At 41.7% G+C, this 16,155-nt stretch overlaps 1 protein-coding gene across 1 annotated transcript in view; it reads right to left on the reverse strand.

The window, feature by feature from the left end:
• LOC124284256 (15-hydroxyprostaglandin dehydrogenase [NAD(+)]-like) overlaps window positions 1–16,155 on the reverse strand; it is a 35,389-nt gene that overhangs the window by 5,414 nt on the left and 13,820 nt on the right. The window contains exons 2-4 of the mRNA XM_046720324.1: window positions 1,941–2,064; window positions 1,412–1,521; window positions 835–931 (exon numbers count right to left, since the gene is read on the reverse strand). Of these exons, the coding sequence (XP_046576280.1) occupies window positions 835–931; window positions 1,412–1,521; window positions 1,941–2,064 (331 nt within the window). The remainder of the gene's footprint in view (window positions 1–834; window positions 932–1,411; window positions 1,522–1,940; window positions 2,065–16,155) is intronic.

The following is a 16,155-nucleotide window of genomic DNA, read 5'->3' on the forward strand; positions in this document are numbered from 1 at the left end:
AGCCTCGTACGCTTTTAGAAGATTGTCTTTATCATATGGCTTCTTTACCCTACCGGGACCCTTTGCTCCCTAAAAGACAAATACAAAATCCCTTTTGATATCGATATATGCATTTGTATTTGTTGTATCAACATAAATTCTATGTTAAAACGTAATGAATGTAGAAGTCGTGACATAAACAATTGTTTTTTTATGAAGTCACTTTTCTATTACTTTGTTCCCACAAATTTACCCTTTATTATGAAATTCATATCATATCATATTCTTTTGATCAATTACTCTTTAGAAAACTATTCAATTTTATGTAAACGACACATATATCTAGCTTACAAAAGCCTAACAACGGTGATTGCGCCCACTTCCATTATATGGCCTTTAAATGTTTCCATACTTTTCACAGCCCGCGAAAATGAAGTCATGTGACAATCATGTGATTTCTATGTGTCAATAGGTCGTAATGTAGCAGACGATGTTTTTGCTGGAGACTGAATATTTTTGTATGAGTTTTTAACTAGATAGAGATGCAACATCGTGACAGAGTAAATATCATTGACCCCTGGCATATAACAAACAAGGTGTTATGGTTCTTTTCTTTTAAACTCACCAATATTCGTGACATTGCAAGATTTTGATCACTCGCAGACTTGGGCCACTTCCTAGTTACCGGTCGGCAAGGTAAACAACCGCTAGGTGTCGCGTATCAGCGATTTCGGCAGAAAACGTGTTTACCGAGAGAATAGGAAACCCGCGAGAATAGGAGACGTGAGTATACAGTGGTTCTTTATCATCTTACTGGTACTTATTTATCTCGATCACGGAGGCAACACCACCTACCTGCAATGGAGGACACGTTGACGACCACTCCACCTTCCCCAACTTCATCCTTCCTCATGTGCTTGATGGCGAGGTTCGAACCTCTTATGGTGCCACCCTGCGAAGACATTTTCATGTGTTTCAATTACATGTACGAAAGCCTTTCTACAGTTGTATTTAAATCTGTATGGTACCTGCTGGGCCTGCTTTCACAAAGGACTAAGGTGATCTTAAGTCACTAAGGTAACCTTAGTGCAATGTTAATGGGAGTTAAGATTAACCTCAGTAAAGGTTGCTTCGTGAAAGGAGACCCTGATCTCTTGGCGCAGATCAGGATAGTGGCTTCTCAGCCCTGCTGACACTCTGGGTAATGCAGAAGGCTGCAGTGATGGGGAGACTTCATATTCTCTGGAAACTTCTTGGTGGGTTCGACTAGGCAGCACTTCCGGGAGAAAACCCATTCGCTGTCTGGGGTGCGTGTAAAAGGGCCAAGGTCTCTGAGCTGATGACGAGTCATACCAGCCTGACTGTGCCAGGATCACCTGAACAAATACAGTTGACCATCATATACAGGTCATATTGAATCATGTTCTCTTACCAGGTTAACCATCAGCATCTTGTCAATGTCTATCTTCTTGCTGAGGATACCTGCATTATTGATCATGACATCCACCTGTCCATGGCGTGCCACGACACCATCGAAGGCCTCTGAGAAACCAAGAAGGACATGCATTGAGACGGGTTCATTATTGTTTTTTAAAGACAGTAAAACTGATCGAACACTACTGTTGCTACACACGGAACAACACCTCTTCAAGACTCTGTCATGTCAAAGCAGAAACATTATCTATAACATTCATTATTCCCTTTTGGGGATAATGTTAGAGACAGATATTATGGTCACGAGTCAGCAAGCAAATACCAAGCATCAGTATAAATTCTTACAATCGTGTTTAGGACTTGCCAGTTCTGCAACAACCATCCTTTGCATGAACGTTATTTCATAATTCATGCACATTTATGGTTTAGCGGAAACAACGATAGAAATGTTTCACAATGCGTTAATTCTTACACTTTATTTCATTGCCAAAGCAAATAATGTGAATAAGTAACATTTCACTCCATACCTTTAAAACCTTGTTCGTCAGTTACATCGCACAGCGAGAAGGACACTTTGTCTCCTCCAAACTGACTCTGTAGTGAAGACTCTATCTCAGCACCTCTGTCAGCATGGATGTCAAAGATACACACCTGTGTTAAACAAATGATATATCGAGAATATAACATGATGTTATAGAAATTAACATTTTGGTCTGCATAAGTCCTTCTGCCTGGAGAGAGGGGGGTTGATGATGAGAAAACATCAACTAATGGTACTAATGGTGATTTGTCTGGCACTGGTCTTTAAAGAACAAATAAACTTTTGTTTTTTGTACTCTTTTAACCATTACATATGAAAGACGTGAGGTTAGTCTTAAGCGGAACACCACATTTGTTCTTAAAAACCTGTGGTTAATTAATACCAAGCGATTAAAATTTGCCAAAAAGTCGCCTGCTTCACTCTTGCCCGCTAACGAAACCACAAAGAGGTAACGTAACTCTGTCGCCAGAGCACTGCAGCGAACAGGAAGTGACGTCATTTGAGGAAGGATTTTCCGTTAGTTGTTTATAAAATGTGCAACAAGCTCGTCATTTGGCTGATTTCTTGACGCCAACCAAGACATGCCGATCGTTGCGTTTCCGTCAATTACTCCCAGAGGCGATCTGCTGATACTTATACATTGTAGGGAATTTATAACAGGACAATGTAATATCTACACATTTTTGATAGTTTGAATCGGATGTTCGGGACAGGCCGCCGCACACGCCCTAGTGTATGTTGTCTGTCTCATTACACTTCACGGCGAAAACATTGATTCTGTTGCATGCTACGACAAATGAATAAAAACAAAATGCAAATATTAAAATTAAAACAGATTAAAGTTATAGGAACAATGTCAGGCTATTACCTTGTTCGAGGAATGTATCCATCAATATGCACATAAACGAGTGATATGCCATTCCTCTGCAGCTGTTCCAAGTGATGTGTCTTTTAACAGTTTAATATGCGAAAAAGTGATACATCGTTTCAGGTTTTTCACATTGGTGTATAGTCTCATTGGTCACCCAAGATTGCACAGCTGGCAACTAATTGCATAGTGTCCGCCATTCCTTAAAAAAAGTAATTTAGACAGACAGACAGACAGGTTTATTCGGTAATTTAGGCCCAAGGCCCATAATACATACATTTGGCAAAAGTAAATACATACTGAGTAAAGCTAAGTAAAGTTTAGTATTGATTTGTATTTTCCGAGGGGCGGTTATTCATTGGTTCAAGCGGCGAACTCACGTGAAGATATTTACTCAATGATTTTTAAAATGTGTGAAGCCCATTTCTGGTGTCCCCGCCGTGATGTTGCTGGAATATTGCTAAAAGCGGCAATCCAAATTTAGAAGGTCAGTATATTGTCGGTGGCAACAATCGGATGAAGGAATCGGTGGTTGAGTCAGTTGTATTGAAAAACAATCAGATCTTTGTTGGGAATATTTTGGACATATTAATAAAATATGAAGTTCATCTTCGATGTAATCAAGGCCAGCAGCATGACAAAAAAGGCAGAGACGTTCATTATACGGGGTGTTTGTATGACGGCCACATTCCACTGCGAGTGTGAAGTTACAGCACCGAAACTGAGTTATGATTTTACGTTGATTTCGTAGCAATTCACTGGTTAAATATGGTTTCGACGCTTAGAGATGATTTAAATTGTGAATAGTATTAACATTTGGGTGACGAAAATAGTGATGCATGCCAGTATTGAGTGAAGCAGTCATTGAATCTCTGTTTAAAAATTACCATGAATATGGATATACAGCCTATGTCTTGAGATATCCATAAGAAACCAAATCCATATTGGAATAATATCAGCCTAATATGAGAAGCCCATCTTTTACCATTATCATCGAGAGTTTTCATCATTACATATGCCTGATAAGGAAGTCTGTTTCGTGGAAGCTGTATCAGTCTGCACCAGTACTTGACTGCTCTTGAGATATATTGATACTGGAGGGAGCTCTCCACACTCTCCCAGAACCATGTTGTTGTTGGTAGTTTACTAACTTTAAGAAATGACTTGCAAAATCTGGTGTGCACAGTTTCAATAACTTTACAGTAGCTTGTTCCCCATATTTCAGATCCGTAACAGAGTATTGGTGCATTCATAGAGTCAAATATCTTAAACAATTTATGATGGTTAATATATCCAAAACGTTTTGGATAATTGTTGATAGAAAATATGGCCTTCCTCGCGTGAGACGATAAACAAGTTTTCGCTTTTGTCCATGATAATCTTGGAGTAAACATAATACCTAAGTATCTATACATATTAACAACCTCAATTTGTATTCCATTTAAAAACCACTTCTCATAATCCCTGAGCGGACCTCCATTGCGAAATACCATTATTTTAGTCTTTTTCAGGTTCACCTTCATTCCAGTCTCTGCACAAAACCTTTCAACAAAATAAATTTTCCTTTGGAGCTGCATAGCACTGTCAGATACAGATGAGACATCATCAGCAAATAGGAGAGAATAAACATCCTTGGCTTGTGAAGATATGAAAATACCTCTTCCACCATAAATCTCCAGCATTTGTGATAGCTGATTTATAAAAATAATGAAAGTTTGAGGACATAAAATACATCTTTGCCTTGTGCCAACATAACAGTTGAAATAAGATGATAATCCAGTATCAGTTCTGACACAAGCACATAATGATGAGTACATCTTGATTATAAATTTCATAAATTTCCCGTTCACACCAATGCTCACAAGACTCTTAAACAATATTTGCTGATTAATGCAGTCAAAAGCTTTGGTAAAGTCTATGAACAAACAATAGAATCTAATTTAGTTAGCCAATAATGAGCAATCAATCAATGCATTGGCGCTTAATCCTTTGAAAGAAGGACGTTGTTTTTACACAGACACTTTACGACAGAGTGTATTCAGTATAGATTAGTAGATCTACATAGATATAAACACTACCTTATAACAAATCCACTGTGCAACATAAACATAATTAATCAATCAGCGTGTTATCGGTTAATCCTTTGATCGATGTTTGATTTTGTAACTCGGCTGATAATTCTTCTGGGAACCTTTGTCGGGTAATCTAAGTGGTGTTACCACTAATTATAACTGTTGTAAATTCATTAACTGACCATCAAGTGAATGATGACAAATAACATTTGTAGGTTTATACCACATAACACAGGTTACAACAAGGGAGTATTAATTGCTGTATTGCATGCAATTTTAATTGCATGTGAAAACTTATGGGCCGACACTATTTTGAGAATAGGAACAGAACTTCATTGTTGCAAAAGAAATACACATAAGCATTTGCTGTGTGTTAAACTGTATGTACCTATTTACCGAAGTGGGGCGGTGGAGTAGCCCAGTGGTTAAAGCGTTGGCTCGTCACGCCGAGGACCCGGGTTCGAATCCCCACATGGGTACAATTTGTGAAGCTCATTGCTGGTCCCCCCCGCCGTGATGTTGCTGGAATATTGCTAAAAGCGGCGTAAAACCAAATTCAGTCAGTCAGTCAGTCAGTCAGTCAGTATTTACCGAAGTCAATTTTCAGATTCTTCTAGCAATGGCAAAGTGGGGTTGTTTAGTTTACTGATTCAAATAAATCAAATGTCTATTTTTAATATCATACATAATGGACGTCTACTTTTAGATGACATGATTAAATATCGAGATAAAAAAACACACAGAATTGTGATCAATTTGGATCAGTCATTAATTATACCATCCAGGCATTAGGAAACCTGAAAAAGCCTACACTGCTTTGATACTTTATTACAATAAAACAAGATCTACAGGGGATATTTTAAATAACGGCATTCGATGGGCATCATTAGCGTCTGGATCGAACAAATAAGGGCGACTCCAAGCGATTTTGACAGAATCGTCTATGAAAACAAGTTGTAACTCGGAAGCTAGGCAAAACAGGTGACAAAATTAAATGACAGTAGATTGTGAGAACACATAACTTTCATTTTTCACAACAATTGTCACGATTTCAGGTTTATACAAACCTGTAAACAAGATATTTTACGCCCTGAAATGTACATGAATTCTACATCGGCTCTCATATCTATTCCTCACATGACGTCACGGAGACGCGCCCCTCTGATTGGTTGAAATTTCGTACGCGGGAGAGAATTGTGCACTGTTGTCAAAAAGGTCGATTTAAGTTAATTAAAGATCGAAATGAGTTGTGTTAGGAACGGGGTTTCATTTATAACGATGCCAATTAGTGATTTATGTATTTGTAACACACACACACACACACACACACACACACACACACACACACACACCATGATTATATGTGATCTTTAAACGGACAAGAGAAGGACTGTCATGCAGCTGGTTCAGCTATAAATCGCTTGCATTGTATTCCTTCAGACACATTGTTCTGTTGTACATAGACATCAATACTTACGATAGCAATACAGCCGTATTGTTACATTTATTAACTCAGTGAGTCTAGTTTTACGTCGCTTTTAGCAATATTCCAGCAATATCTCGCTGGGAGACACCATAAATGAGCTTTACACATTGCAATCCCTTGTGACATCTCGTCTGGACTACGGAAACGCTCTCCTGTATGGACTGAACCAGTCTCTCATATTTTGTCTTCAGAGAGTACAGAACAGTGCAGCGTGACTGATAACAAGGTCCCGGAAGTGAGACGACATCACTTCAATTCTGATGGACTTAAATTTTGGTTGCCTGTGCATCTCCGATGTCAGCACAAGGTGCTCAGGTATGCATTAGTGTTGAGAATTGGTTAAAATCTCATAATCGATGATTGGTTCATTACATCCGATCAATTATAGAAAATAATTAGTTAGCGTCATTTATCAAATTTCCCTATATTTGTTATAAAAAAATGAAGAAAAAACATTACTATCCCAAAAAGGAAACCCATAAGTCCAAAATCTATTGTGAAAATGTTGTATTTTCAAACATGTATAACTCGTCCACACTTTTGTGATGAATTTTTACATCAGTTCAGAAGAAAGGAAATGTCTATACAACCAAGTGGATAGTTTTAGATAACGGAGACGTTGAACGAGATGGTAACGACGTAGCACGGTCTCCACATCCGGTCTCCTGGCTCTCAGTCCAATCTCTCTCAACCTGTTGTGTACAGTTTGACTGGATATCCTCTGAAGTCCAGGCACCCTGGCTGCTGTGCTCTCACCCGTAGCAGTACGATCACGCAAATGTAGTACCCGGATGTACCGATCTTGGGCTGCAGTGGTGACTCGAGAAGTAGTATTTTAATGATGGTTCTATTATAGGGTACCCTATGGGTTTATTTGGTTTAATTTCGCTCCCAGCACCCAGTGTCCCCCGAGCGTGAGACATTGTTCGATGTTCCCCCTCTTATTGGCTACACGACTATTTAGGCCTCGACGTGCCGAGTGGAGTTTCTTTTATAGGGGGTCTTAGAAACTCCCACCGAGTTGAGGTCTAGACTGACTGTTGGTATCCATATGCGTAAGTCATGACGCCATCGATGCTGATCCATCGTTTCGTGTCCATGGGGTACAGACACGTCTTGTTGGGTGATCCCGTAGATTTTGTGTTTGTTGCTTCTCAACGCATTCATTTGGTGTTTGAACGTTTTATTCTTGAAGAGAGCCTGTTTTAAGAGGGTGTGCTTGTTGTGCTGTTTCATCACGTATTTTTTTCACAACCATAGCCTTTCGGATTTCGTCGTTATCAGCTTTCTTGATGGAATACATCTTGGGTCTTAACCCGATGTATTCCGCGATGGGTGTCCCAGCATCATTCGTCTTTTGGGAGAAAATCGCTCGTATCGTACAGATGCATTTGTTTCGCCATGTCCTCGTACACATCCTCGGTATGAATTTCCATCAGCAGGGAATCCGTGTCCATGTACAACACTTCGCACCTGTCACGGTATTGCTTTTTTAACTCGTTGTAGTAGAAATTGTACATCAAGTGTTTGAAGAAGTCGAGAATGATCATCCCCATGTTGACGGGTTGGTTCAGTTTGATATGGCTTTTTGTCATGTGTAGCGCTGCCAAGTCGTTATCGAATATTTTACTTCGATTGAATGCCGGGCTGGCTAAAAGCTTCCTGAGTTTTTCCTTTTAGTGTGATCGCAGTAGTTTCACGTTCGACTTTTTTTTCAAATTTGCCATGGTTTTGCCGAATACAGAGTTATTCATTAACTTATACAGGTTTCTCTCAAAGTCGCTTGTGGCCTTTTTTCTCAGATCCGTGTTCAACTGGATGTAAGGTTCCATCCAGGGACTTTGATCGAATAGCAGCACCCGATGTATTTTGGCCAGCTTCATGCCCAGCGATAAGTATAGTTGCAGATTCCGATAGTGCATGACATATTTTTTCTTGTCCATCAAGTTTGGTACGAGTTTTTTTCCACCTGAGCCAGTGTGTTATCTCCCAACAATTCTAGCTGATAGTCGGACATCCAGTCTCTATTCACCATTAATCGTTTCGGGAGCCATCGGATAACTGTTGAGGGATTTGTGCAATTCCGCGGGTACCCCAAATCCACTTCGAGGATGTAGCCTTTGTTCGAATCTGGAGCGATGCTCATGATATCGATCTCATCGTCCAACCATTCGAATCCCCCAGTGAGTAGATACTGACTCATAGCCCAGCCATACAGGTTGTTAGCGTCGAGATAGAGGATGTGGTTTGAGGGTTTACTCGAGTCGTAGCCTTCCACGTATGGGTTGTTGGCTTTTGGGCGTGGTCTGGGAGGTAATCGCTCGTATCGTACAGGTGCATGTGTTTCGCCATGTCCTCGTACACATCCTTGGTACGAATTTCCATCAGCAGGGAATCCGTGTCCGTGTACAACACTTCGCACCTGTCACGGTATTGCTTTTTTAACTCGTTTTAGTAGAAATCGTACATCAAGTGTTTGGATAAGTCGAGAATGATCATCCCAATGTAGACGGGTTGGTTCAGTTTGATATGGCCTTTTGTCATGTGTAGCGCTGCCAAGTCGTTATCGAATATTTTACTGCGGGTACCCCAAATCCACTTCGAGGATGTAGCCTTTGTTCGAATCTGGAGCGATGCTCATGATATCGATCTCATCGTCCAACCATTCGAATCCCCCAGTGGGTAGATACTGACTCATAGCCCAGCCATACAGGTTGTTAGCGTCGAGATAGAGGATGTGGTTTGAGGGTTTACTCGAGTCGTAGCCTTCCACGTATGGGTTGTTGGCTTTTGGGCGTGGTCTGGGAGGTAATCGCTCGTATCGTACAGGTGCATGTGTTTTACCATGTCCTCGTACACATCCTTGGTACGAATTTCCATCAGCAGGGAATCCGTGTCCGTGTACAACACTTCGCACCTGTCACGGTATTGCTTTTTTAACTCGTTTTAGTAGAAATCATACATCAAGTGTTTGGATAAGTCGAGAATGATCATCCCAATGTAGACGGGTTGGTTCAGTTTGATATGGCCTTTTGTCATGTGTAGCGCTGCCAAGTCGTTATCGAATATTTTACTGGTTGAAACTGAGCGCTATCGATGATCAGTCCAACACGCAGCTGCCAGTCTCTGGAACAACATGCCCACTCACATCAAGAATGCTGAATCTTTGGACGCATTTAAAACATCTCTAAAACCTCCTTTTTTTTTTGTCTTGCTTATTAGTAGACTTTCTATGTTCAATTGTCTCTCTGTAAATAGTTTTTACTATTATTTTTTTCTCCTATAGTATTGTAGCGCCATGAGCGGGTTTTAGTACCTGGATGTAGCGCTATATAAGTACCCACATTATTATGGTTATTATTATTATTATTTCGCATAGCGTTTGGAGACCATCGAGATCCTGCCACACATTCCTTTCTCGATTGAACAGGTGCATAATCGGTGAACAATCCCAGTTTTACACCCATTTTCTTCAAGAGCACAACCCACGAGAGACCGGGGCTGGTGTAGTACCACGCAGGGTCGAGTTGATATTGTTTCAAACACGTTTTTCTGAAAGTCTTGGGCACCCGTGAAGAGCCACCTCCTCGTGGTGGGTGCTGGGTAACGCCAAGAGCTCTTCGACCCCCCGTTGTGGACCCGGCGGGATATTTGGTCCAACAACCCGTTTGCCGTGGGTTGCGCCCCTGTGTCGGTGGAGGACGGGATTCTGGTGGTTGAGGGCACTGGTTCCAGGAATAGCATTCCTTCGACCCTTACTTCACCTAGACGGGTGGTAGAACTGGCCCGGTTCTATCAATCGGCTGGTCACGCCATGCCCTGTGCATAGTGAGTATTATTGCACATATTTGATAAAATATTTTGGTCTTGGCTATTCGATTTTCAACTTATTCATGATATTATATTGCCTAGAGTCCTATGCCAGAAGGCGGTGGCTCATGGGCCAATCTGGATATACTGACCTCTGAATTCTGTGTTACTTGGGAAAAGTGTCATGGGCCGAGACAGCCTGGCATTTCTTCTTTTAGTCATTACAGCTTTTCATGTTTTTATATCTGGAGTATAACACCCCTGTAACCCTGGTGTTGTTGATTGGTTTCCGCTACAACATCGTCCATGTTGACACTCCATGGTGGGCGGGGATCAGAGGTGTTGAATGATATTAGTTGAGTTGAGTTGAGCTTTACGTCACATCGGCATTTTTCCAGCCATATAGTGACGAGAACAAGTCTGCATTAATATACATTGTAAGTACAAAGTGGTTTCGTTTCAAAGACATACATTCATTTCGTTGTCATTTTAGAACAGAGAATGTCATAGCATTAAATTGAAAAGCAGGTAAATTCGTTAGTGACATTTCACAGTTACATTTTATGATATAGATCAACTTCCCTCAGGTAGTTCAGTATCAGATGAGCGCTCACGCTGGAGAACAGATCTTTCAGATTGGTTGCGTGATAATGCGAGTCCCTTGCAGATGTAAAATCCACACAGTCAAGCAGAATATGCTTGACGGTGAAAGCCTCATCGCAGGAGAGACATATGTAGGGTCCATCCCCATCCGTTTTTAGCAGATAGTCATGTGTAAACCGACTGTGGCCAATACGACATCGTCGTAAAATTACTTCATCACGTCTTGACTGGCAACCCAAGTAGGTATAACCTATTGTTGGCTTCAATTCATGGAGTTTGTTTCTTCCTACTTGAGTGTCCCACCTTTTTTGCATCAGGTCCCGAGTATAGCTTTTGATAGTGGGTTTGAAATCACTGTACGGGATTAGCAGGTGGAGATAGGGCTTTTCTAAGAGCTGCTTTGCTGCAGCATCGGCCTTAGTGTTACCTGCTATGCCGACGTGACCCGGAAACCAGCAGAGGACGATGTCATATTGGCCAGTAGAAAGGTCGTTGTACAGTTCTAGTATGTCCAGGGTGATTGGGTGACTTGAAGTCACGTTTAGAAGTGCTTGAAGGCAGGATAATGAATCTGTAAAAAACGATGAAGTTTTGGACCGATTTTTGCTGTTGAATGTAGGTCAAAGCTGAGAAGATAGCTTTGTTTTCCAGCGGTGAAAATGGAACTGTTGTCCAGGGATCCTAGAGGGAGACAGTCTTGGCTCCAATGACTGTAGCGCTGGCAACTCGGCCATCGTCCTTGGATCCGTCTGTGAAAATGGATCTGTGAGTGTTATACTTCGAACGTAACTGGTTGTATTCCTGTTGGAACACCAAGGATTTTGTTTCTGGAGACTTTTGAGTTTGGTGAGGGTAAGATCGACCTGTGGTTTCACCATTTGCCATGGTGGTGAGGACAGAAGTCGGTATGGTGCAATGATGTTGAGATCAATTTTAGCTGCAGATATGTGTGGTTTGATCCTGATTCCAAGTGGTGGAACCAAGCTTGGCAGTTTAGGAAATAAGTTTTCATAGAGCGGGTTGAAAACACAATTGTATGCTGGATTGGACTCATTTGAACGTAATTTAGTGATATACTGCAGTGAGAGTTTAATGCGGCGTTGTTCAAGGGAAGGTTCATTGGCCTCCGCATATAGACTGTCTACCGGAGAGGTCCTGAAAGCTCCCAGGCAGAGCCTCAGCCCTTGGTGGTGGATAGAGTCAAATTTTTCTAAATTGCTTTTGCAGGCTCCACCGTAGACAATGGAGCCATAATCTAGTTTACTGCGAACTAATGATCTGTACAAGTGAAGGAGGGTGGTCTGATCCCCTCCCAACTCTGTATTTGAGACTACTTTTAGCAAGTCTAGAGCCTTCAAGCACTTTGTTTTGAAATATTTTATGTGTTGTAAGAATGTCAGGTGGCGGTCGAATATGAGTCCAAAGAATTTGGCCTCTTCTACTACCTTGATGGGAGTACCATCTAAAGTTAGGTCTGGAGCCTTGTGTGGTTTGTATTTACGACAAAAGTGAATACAATTTGTTTTGGATTTTGAAAACTTAAAACCATTTTCATTGGCCCATTTTTGCATGTTCTTACCACGACATGAAATATTGAAGTCATTCACGAAAAGGGACCCATCAACGCAACTGTTCAGAACGTTAGTGAGGCTGTTAATTTTGATGTTAAAAAGTGTGACAGACAGGATGCTGCCTTGGGGACGCCCTGATCTTGGTGGAAATAGTCAGACAGTGTGGAACCCACCCGAACTTGAAATTGTCTGTTATTTAAAAACTGAGATATGAATTGAGGTAGTCTACCCCTCAATCCAAACTCGTGTAAATCTTTTAGGATACCATGTTTCCACGTTGTATCATATGCTTTTTCTAAGTCGAAAAAGATAGATACGGTATGTTGTTTGTTGACAATGGAGTTTTTGATGAATGATTCGAGACGCACCAGATGGTCAATGGTACTTCGTTTTTTTCGGAAACCACATTGGAGGTCACTGAGGAGGTTATTGGTCTCCAAGTACCAGATTAATCGATTGTTGACGATACGCTCCATGGTTTTGCAAACGCAGCTAGTTAGGGATATAGGACGGTAGTTTGAGAGATCAGTATGATCGCGGCAGGGTTTGGGTATAGGGATGATAATGGCATTGTGCCACAAAGGGGGGAAGTGTCCGGATGTCCAGATGTCATCAAATATATTTAGGAGTGTTTCCAAGCCTGTGTCAGGGAGGTGTTTCAGAAGCTGATAATGGATTTCATCAGCTCCTGCCACAGTGTCGTGAGCCTGTCCTAGGGCAGTACGTAATTCATGGAGGAAAACGTTTTGTTGTAATCCTCCCCCATTATCAGAATTAAAATTGACTGGTTTCTTTTCTTGTTGGGTTTGGTATTTCTGGAACTTAGGGTTATAATTTGATGAGGAGGAGTGGTTTGCCAAAGTTTCGCCAAGTTTGTTTGCAATTTCAGATTTATTTGTTAGGAGGGAGTCACCATCTTTCAGGTGGTGAACTCCTGATTTTGACCCTTTGCCCTTAATCTTTTAAATCATGTTCCACACCTTGGACATGGGTGTGCGGGAGTTGATTTTGGACACATATTTCCTCCATGACCGGCGTTTAGTTTGTTTGAAGGTACGTTTTGCCCTGGCATTTGTCATTTTAACAGCATTCAGGTTATGCACTGTAGGATGTTGTCGGAAATATTTTTCCGCCTTCTTACTATTTTTCCTAGCTTGTTTGCAGTTTGTATCAAACCATGGTTTGCGTATGTGCGGGTTTGCAGAGGACTTTGGAATAGTTTTGTCTCCGATGGCATTTAAGACGTCTGAAAATAGTTCCATGGGGTCAGGAACATTCCTGAAGTTGTCCAGCTTAAATTTTTCTGAACATAGGGTTTGGAATAAAGGCCAACTGGCCTTAGTAAAATTCCATCTTGTTAATGGTGGTTCATCCGTGGGGTTGATAGGAGTAAGAATTGTTGGGAAGTGGTCGCTTCCACAAAAGTCGTCATGGACCGACCATTCGAACTCATTTAAAAGATTTGAATCTGTAAGTGATAGATCGAGAGCAGAGTATGATCCAGTGGCAGGATGGAGGTAGGTGTTTGATCCATCGTTGAAGATGCATACATCATTATTTGAGAGAAACTCTTCAAGGACCTTTCCCTTACTATTTGTATCAGTACTCCCCCATAGGGGGTTATGGCCGTTGAAGTCGCCCATGATTATGCAGGGCTTCGGGAGTTGATCATATAAGTTCTGAAGATCTGATAGGCGAACAGTTGAGGTGGGAGGGAGATAGAGGGAACTAGTGTAAACCCTATGTTCAGAGTCATGCAGACAGCAACAGTTTGTAGGTTGGTTTTAAGTGGAACGGGGCTATTAAGGACGCCCTGCCTCACCAGGATAGAAGTGCCTCCTGTAGCTTTTACACCGGGAGGAGAAAAGGAGTGGTAGGAACTGTACCGACGGATGTCGAATTTATCGGTCCTTTTTAGGTAGGTTTCTTGGAGACAAAACGCGGATGGTTTGAAGTCTTGAATCAATAGCTGTAATTCATTATAATTAGTCTTAAGTCCTCTGCAATTCCATTGGATCAAATTTTGTGGATTCATGGTGCTTCCACTGGTGACATGTCACGTGAACGTGAGAAAGCGTTTGTTGAACTCCTATTGGTGTGAGGTGGAGTTGGAGTTACCTCCATATCCAGAGGGCCAAAGGAGTTATGGACCTCGATAGGGACCTCTGAAGGAGAGGTGGCCTTTGGTTTTGTGTTTGGCAGTTGGTCGAGTTGTTTTAGTCTCTCTAGCCTCTTGTTTTCCCTTTTTTCTGCGCGCAGTGTCTGTTTCTGGTTTTGGCATTTGTTCTGATGTTTGTGATTCAGAGGTTTTGACTTTTGGCGTTGGAGATGGAGTTGTTGAGATAGGCTGAGTTGTGTTGAGTTCAGTTGGCTGAGAAGACATGATCCATGTCAGGTCGGTCTGACATGAGATGGTTGCAGTAGTGATAGTAGGACAGGAGACAGCAGAAGAGTAGGTGATGGTTGAAGGGGCTGCAGTTAAACTTGCAACCCTCATCTCCTTTCACGAAGCAAAGACATTTTCTTTGTGCTTGATCTTTAGTATCTCGGATTCGTGTTTCCACACTGGACAGAACTTGGAAGAGGCCGTATGGTTACCACCGCAGTTTGTGCACTTCACTTCCTTAGTACAGTCGTTCCCCTCATGCTTGTCACCACAGCGATAACAAACAGCAGAGGAACGACAGGACTTGGATCCATGTCCAAACTTTTGGCAGTTGTAGCACCGGAGTGGATTGGGGACATACACCTCCACACCAATGCTACAATAACCAGCTTTAATCGAGTCAGGAATGTTTGCTCGCGCGAACGTGAAGAGATAGGTGTTCGTTGGTTGAACAACACCGTCCTCTTTGAAGGTGAATCGTTTTATGGCTGTGACGGATTGCTGAGAGAGTTCCTTGACAATTTGTTCTTCAGTCATGTCAGACAGGCATCGAGCTCTGTCCCGTACAATGCCTCTACACGAGTTAAGTGTTTTTTGTGCTGAGACAGCGACCTTGATATTGACAAATTCTCTTGTATTTTGAGGAGATTTAGTGATTGGTGTTTCCGGGTACATTCTATCAGGAGAGAGCCAGATCTAAGTTTTGTAACATTGGCAACATCTCCGCAGATACCAGCGATACCTTTGGAGTGAGTGAGTGAGTTAAGATTTAAAGTCACATCGGCAATATTTCAGCCATATCGTGACTAAAACGAGTTCTAAATTTGTAATACAGACATATATAATATATAAAACCCTGTCAACGAAGGACAGTAAAAAAATACTAGATAATCACAGCTATCAATATAAAACTAGCGAACAAAGCCAAAACATTCTCCAATTAAAGAAGACAATACAATGTAAAATGGACTATAGATCGCCAACAACTGAAGGTAGATCACCATACTAGGGACCATGGGGACTTACCGATACCTTTGAGATTGCAAAAGGGTTCAATTGCAAAGGTTGCTTGTCACAAGCCTCAATGATCAGGAAACGTGGCCAGTAGCCAGTAGTAAGGTCGGAGGGGCGTACTCTCGTCAGACGAGGAGTTGTCATTGTCCATGTGTCTTCGTTTTGAACCGGGGTATTGGGAAGCCATGTCGTTATTAATGTGGTTCGGCATCCCCTCTCCCCGGCCACCGTGGAGTGTCAACAAGGACGATCTTATACTGCAGTGGGTCTCCAAGCTGCAAAGACCAGGGATAAGGGGGTGTTATTATACTCCAGCGAATTTGACATGAAATGCTGTAGCTGCCTACCAGATTTAAATGTCAGGATGGTTCTGTCCATGACAATCAATTGG

This window comes from Haliotis rubra, unplaced genomic scaffold (genome assembly GCF_003918875.1).
Source record: "Haliotis rubra isolate DU_JTF1 unplaced genomic scaffold, ASM391887v1 Scf332, whole genome shotgun sequence".
In the NCBI taxonomy this organism is placed as follows: domain Eukaryota; kingdom Metazoa; phylum Mollusca; class Gastropoda; order Lepetellida; family Haliotidae; genus Haliotis; species Haliotis rubra.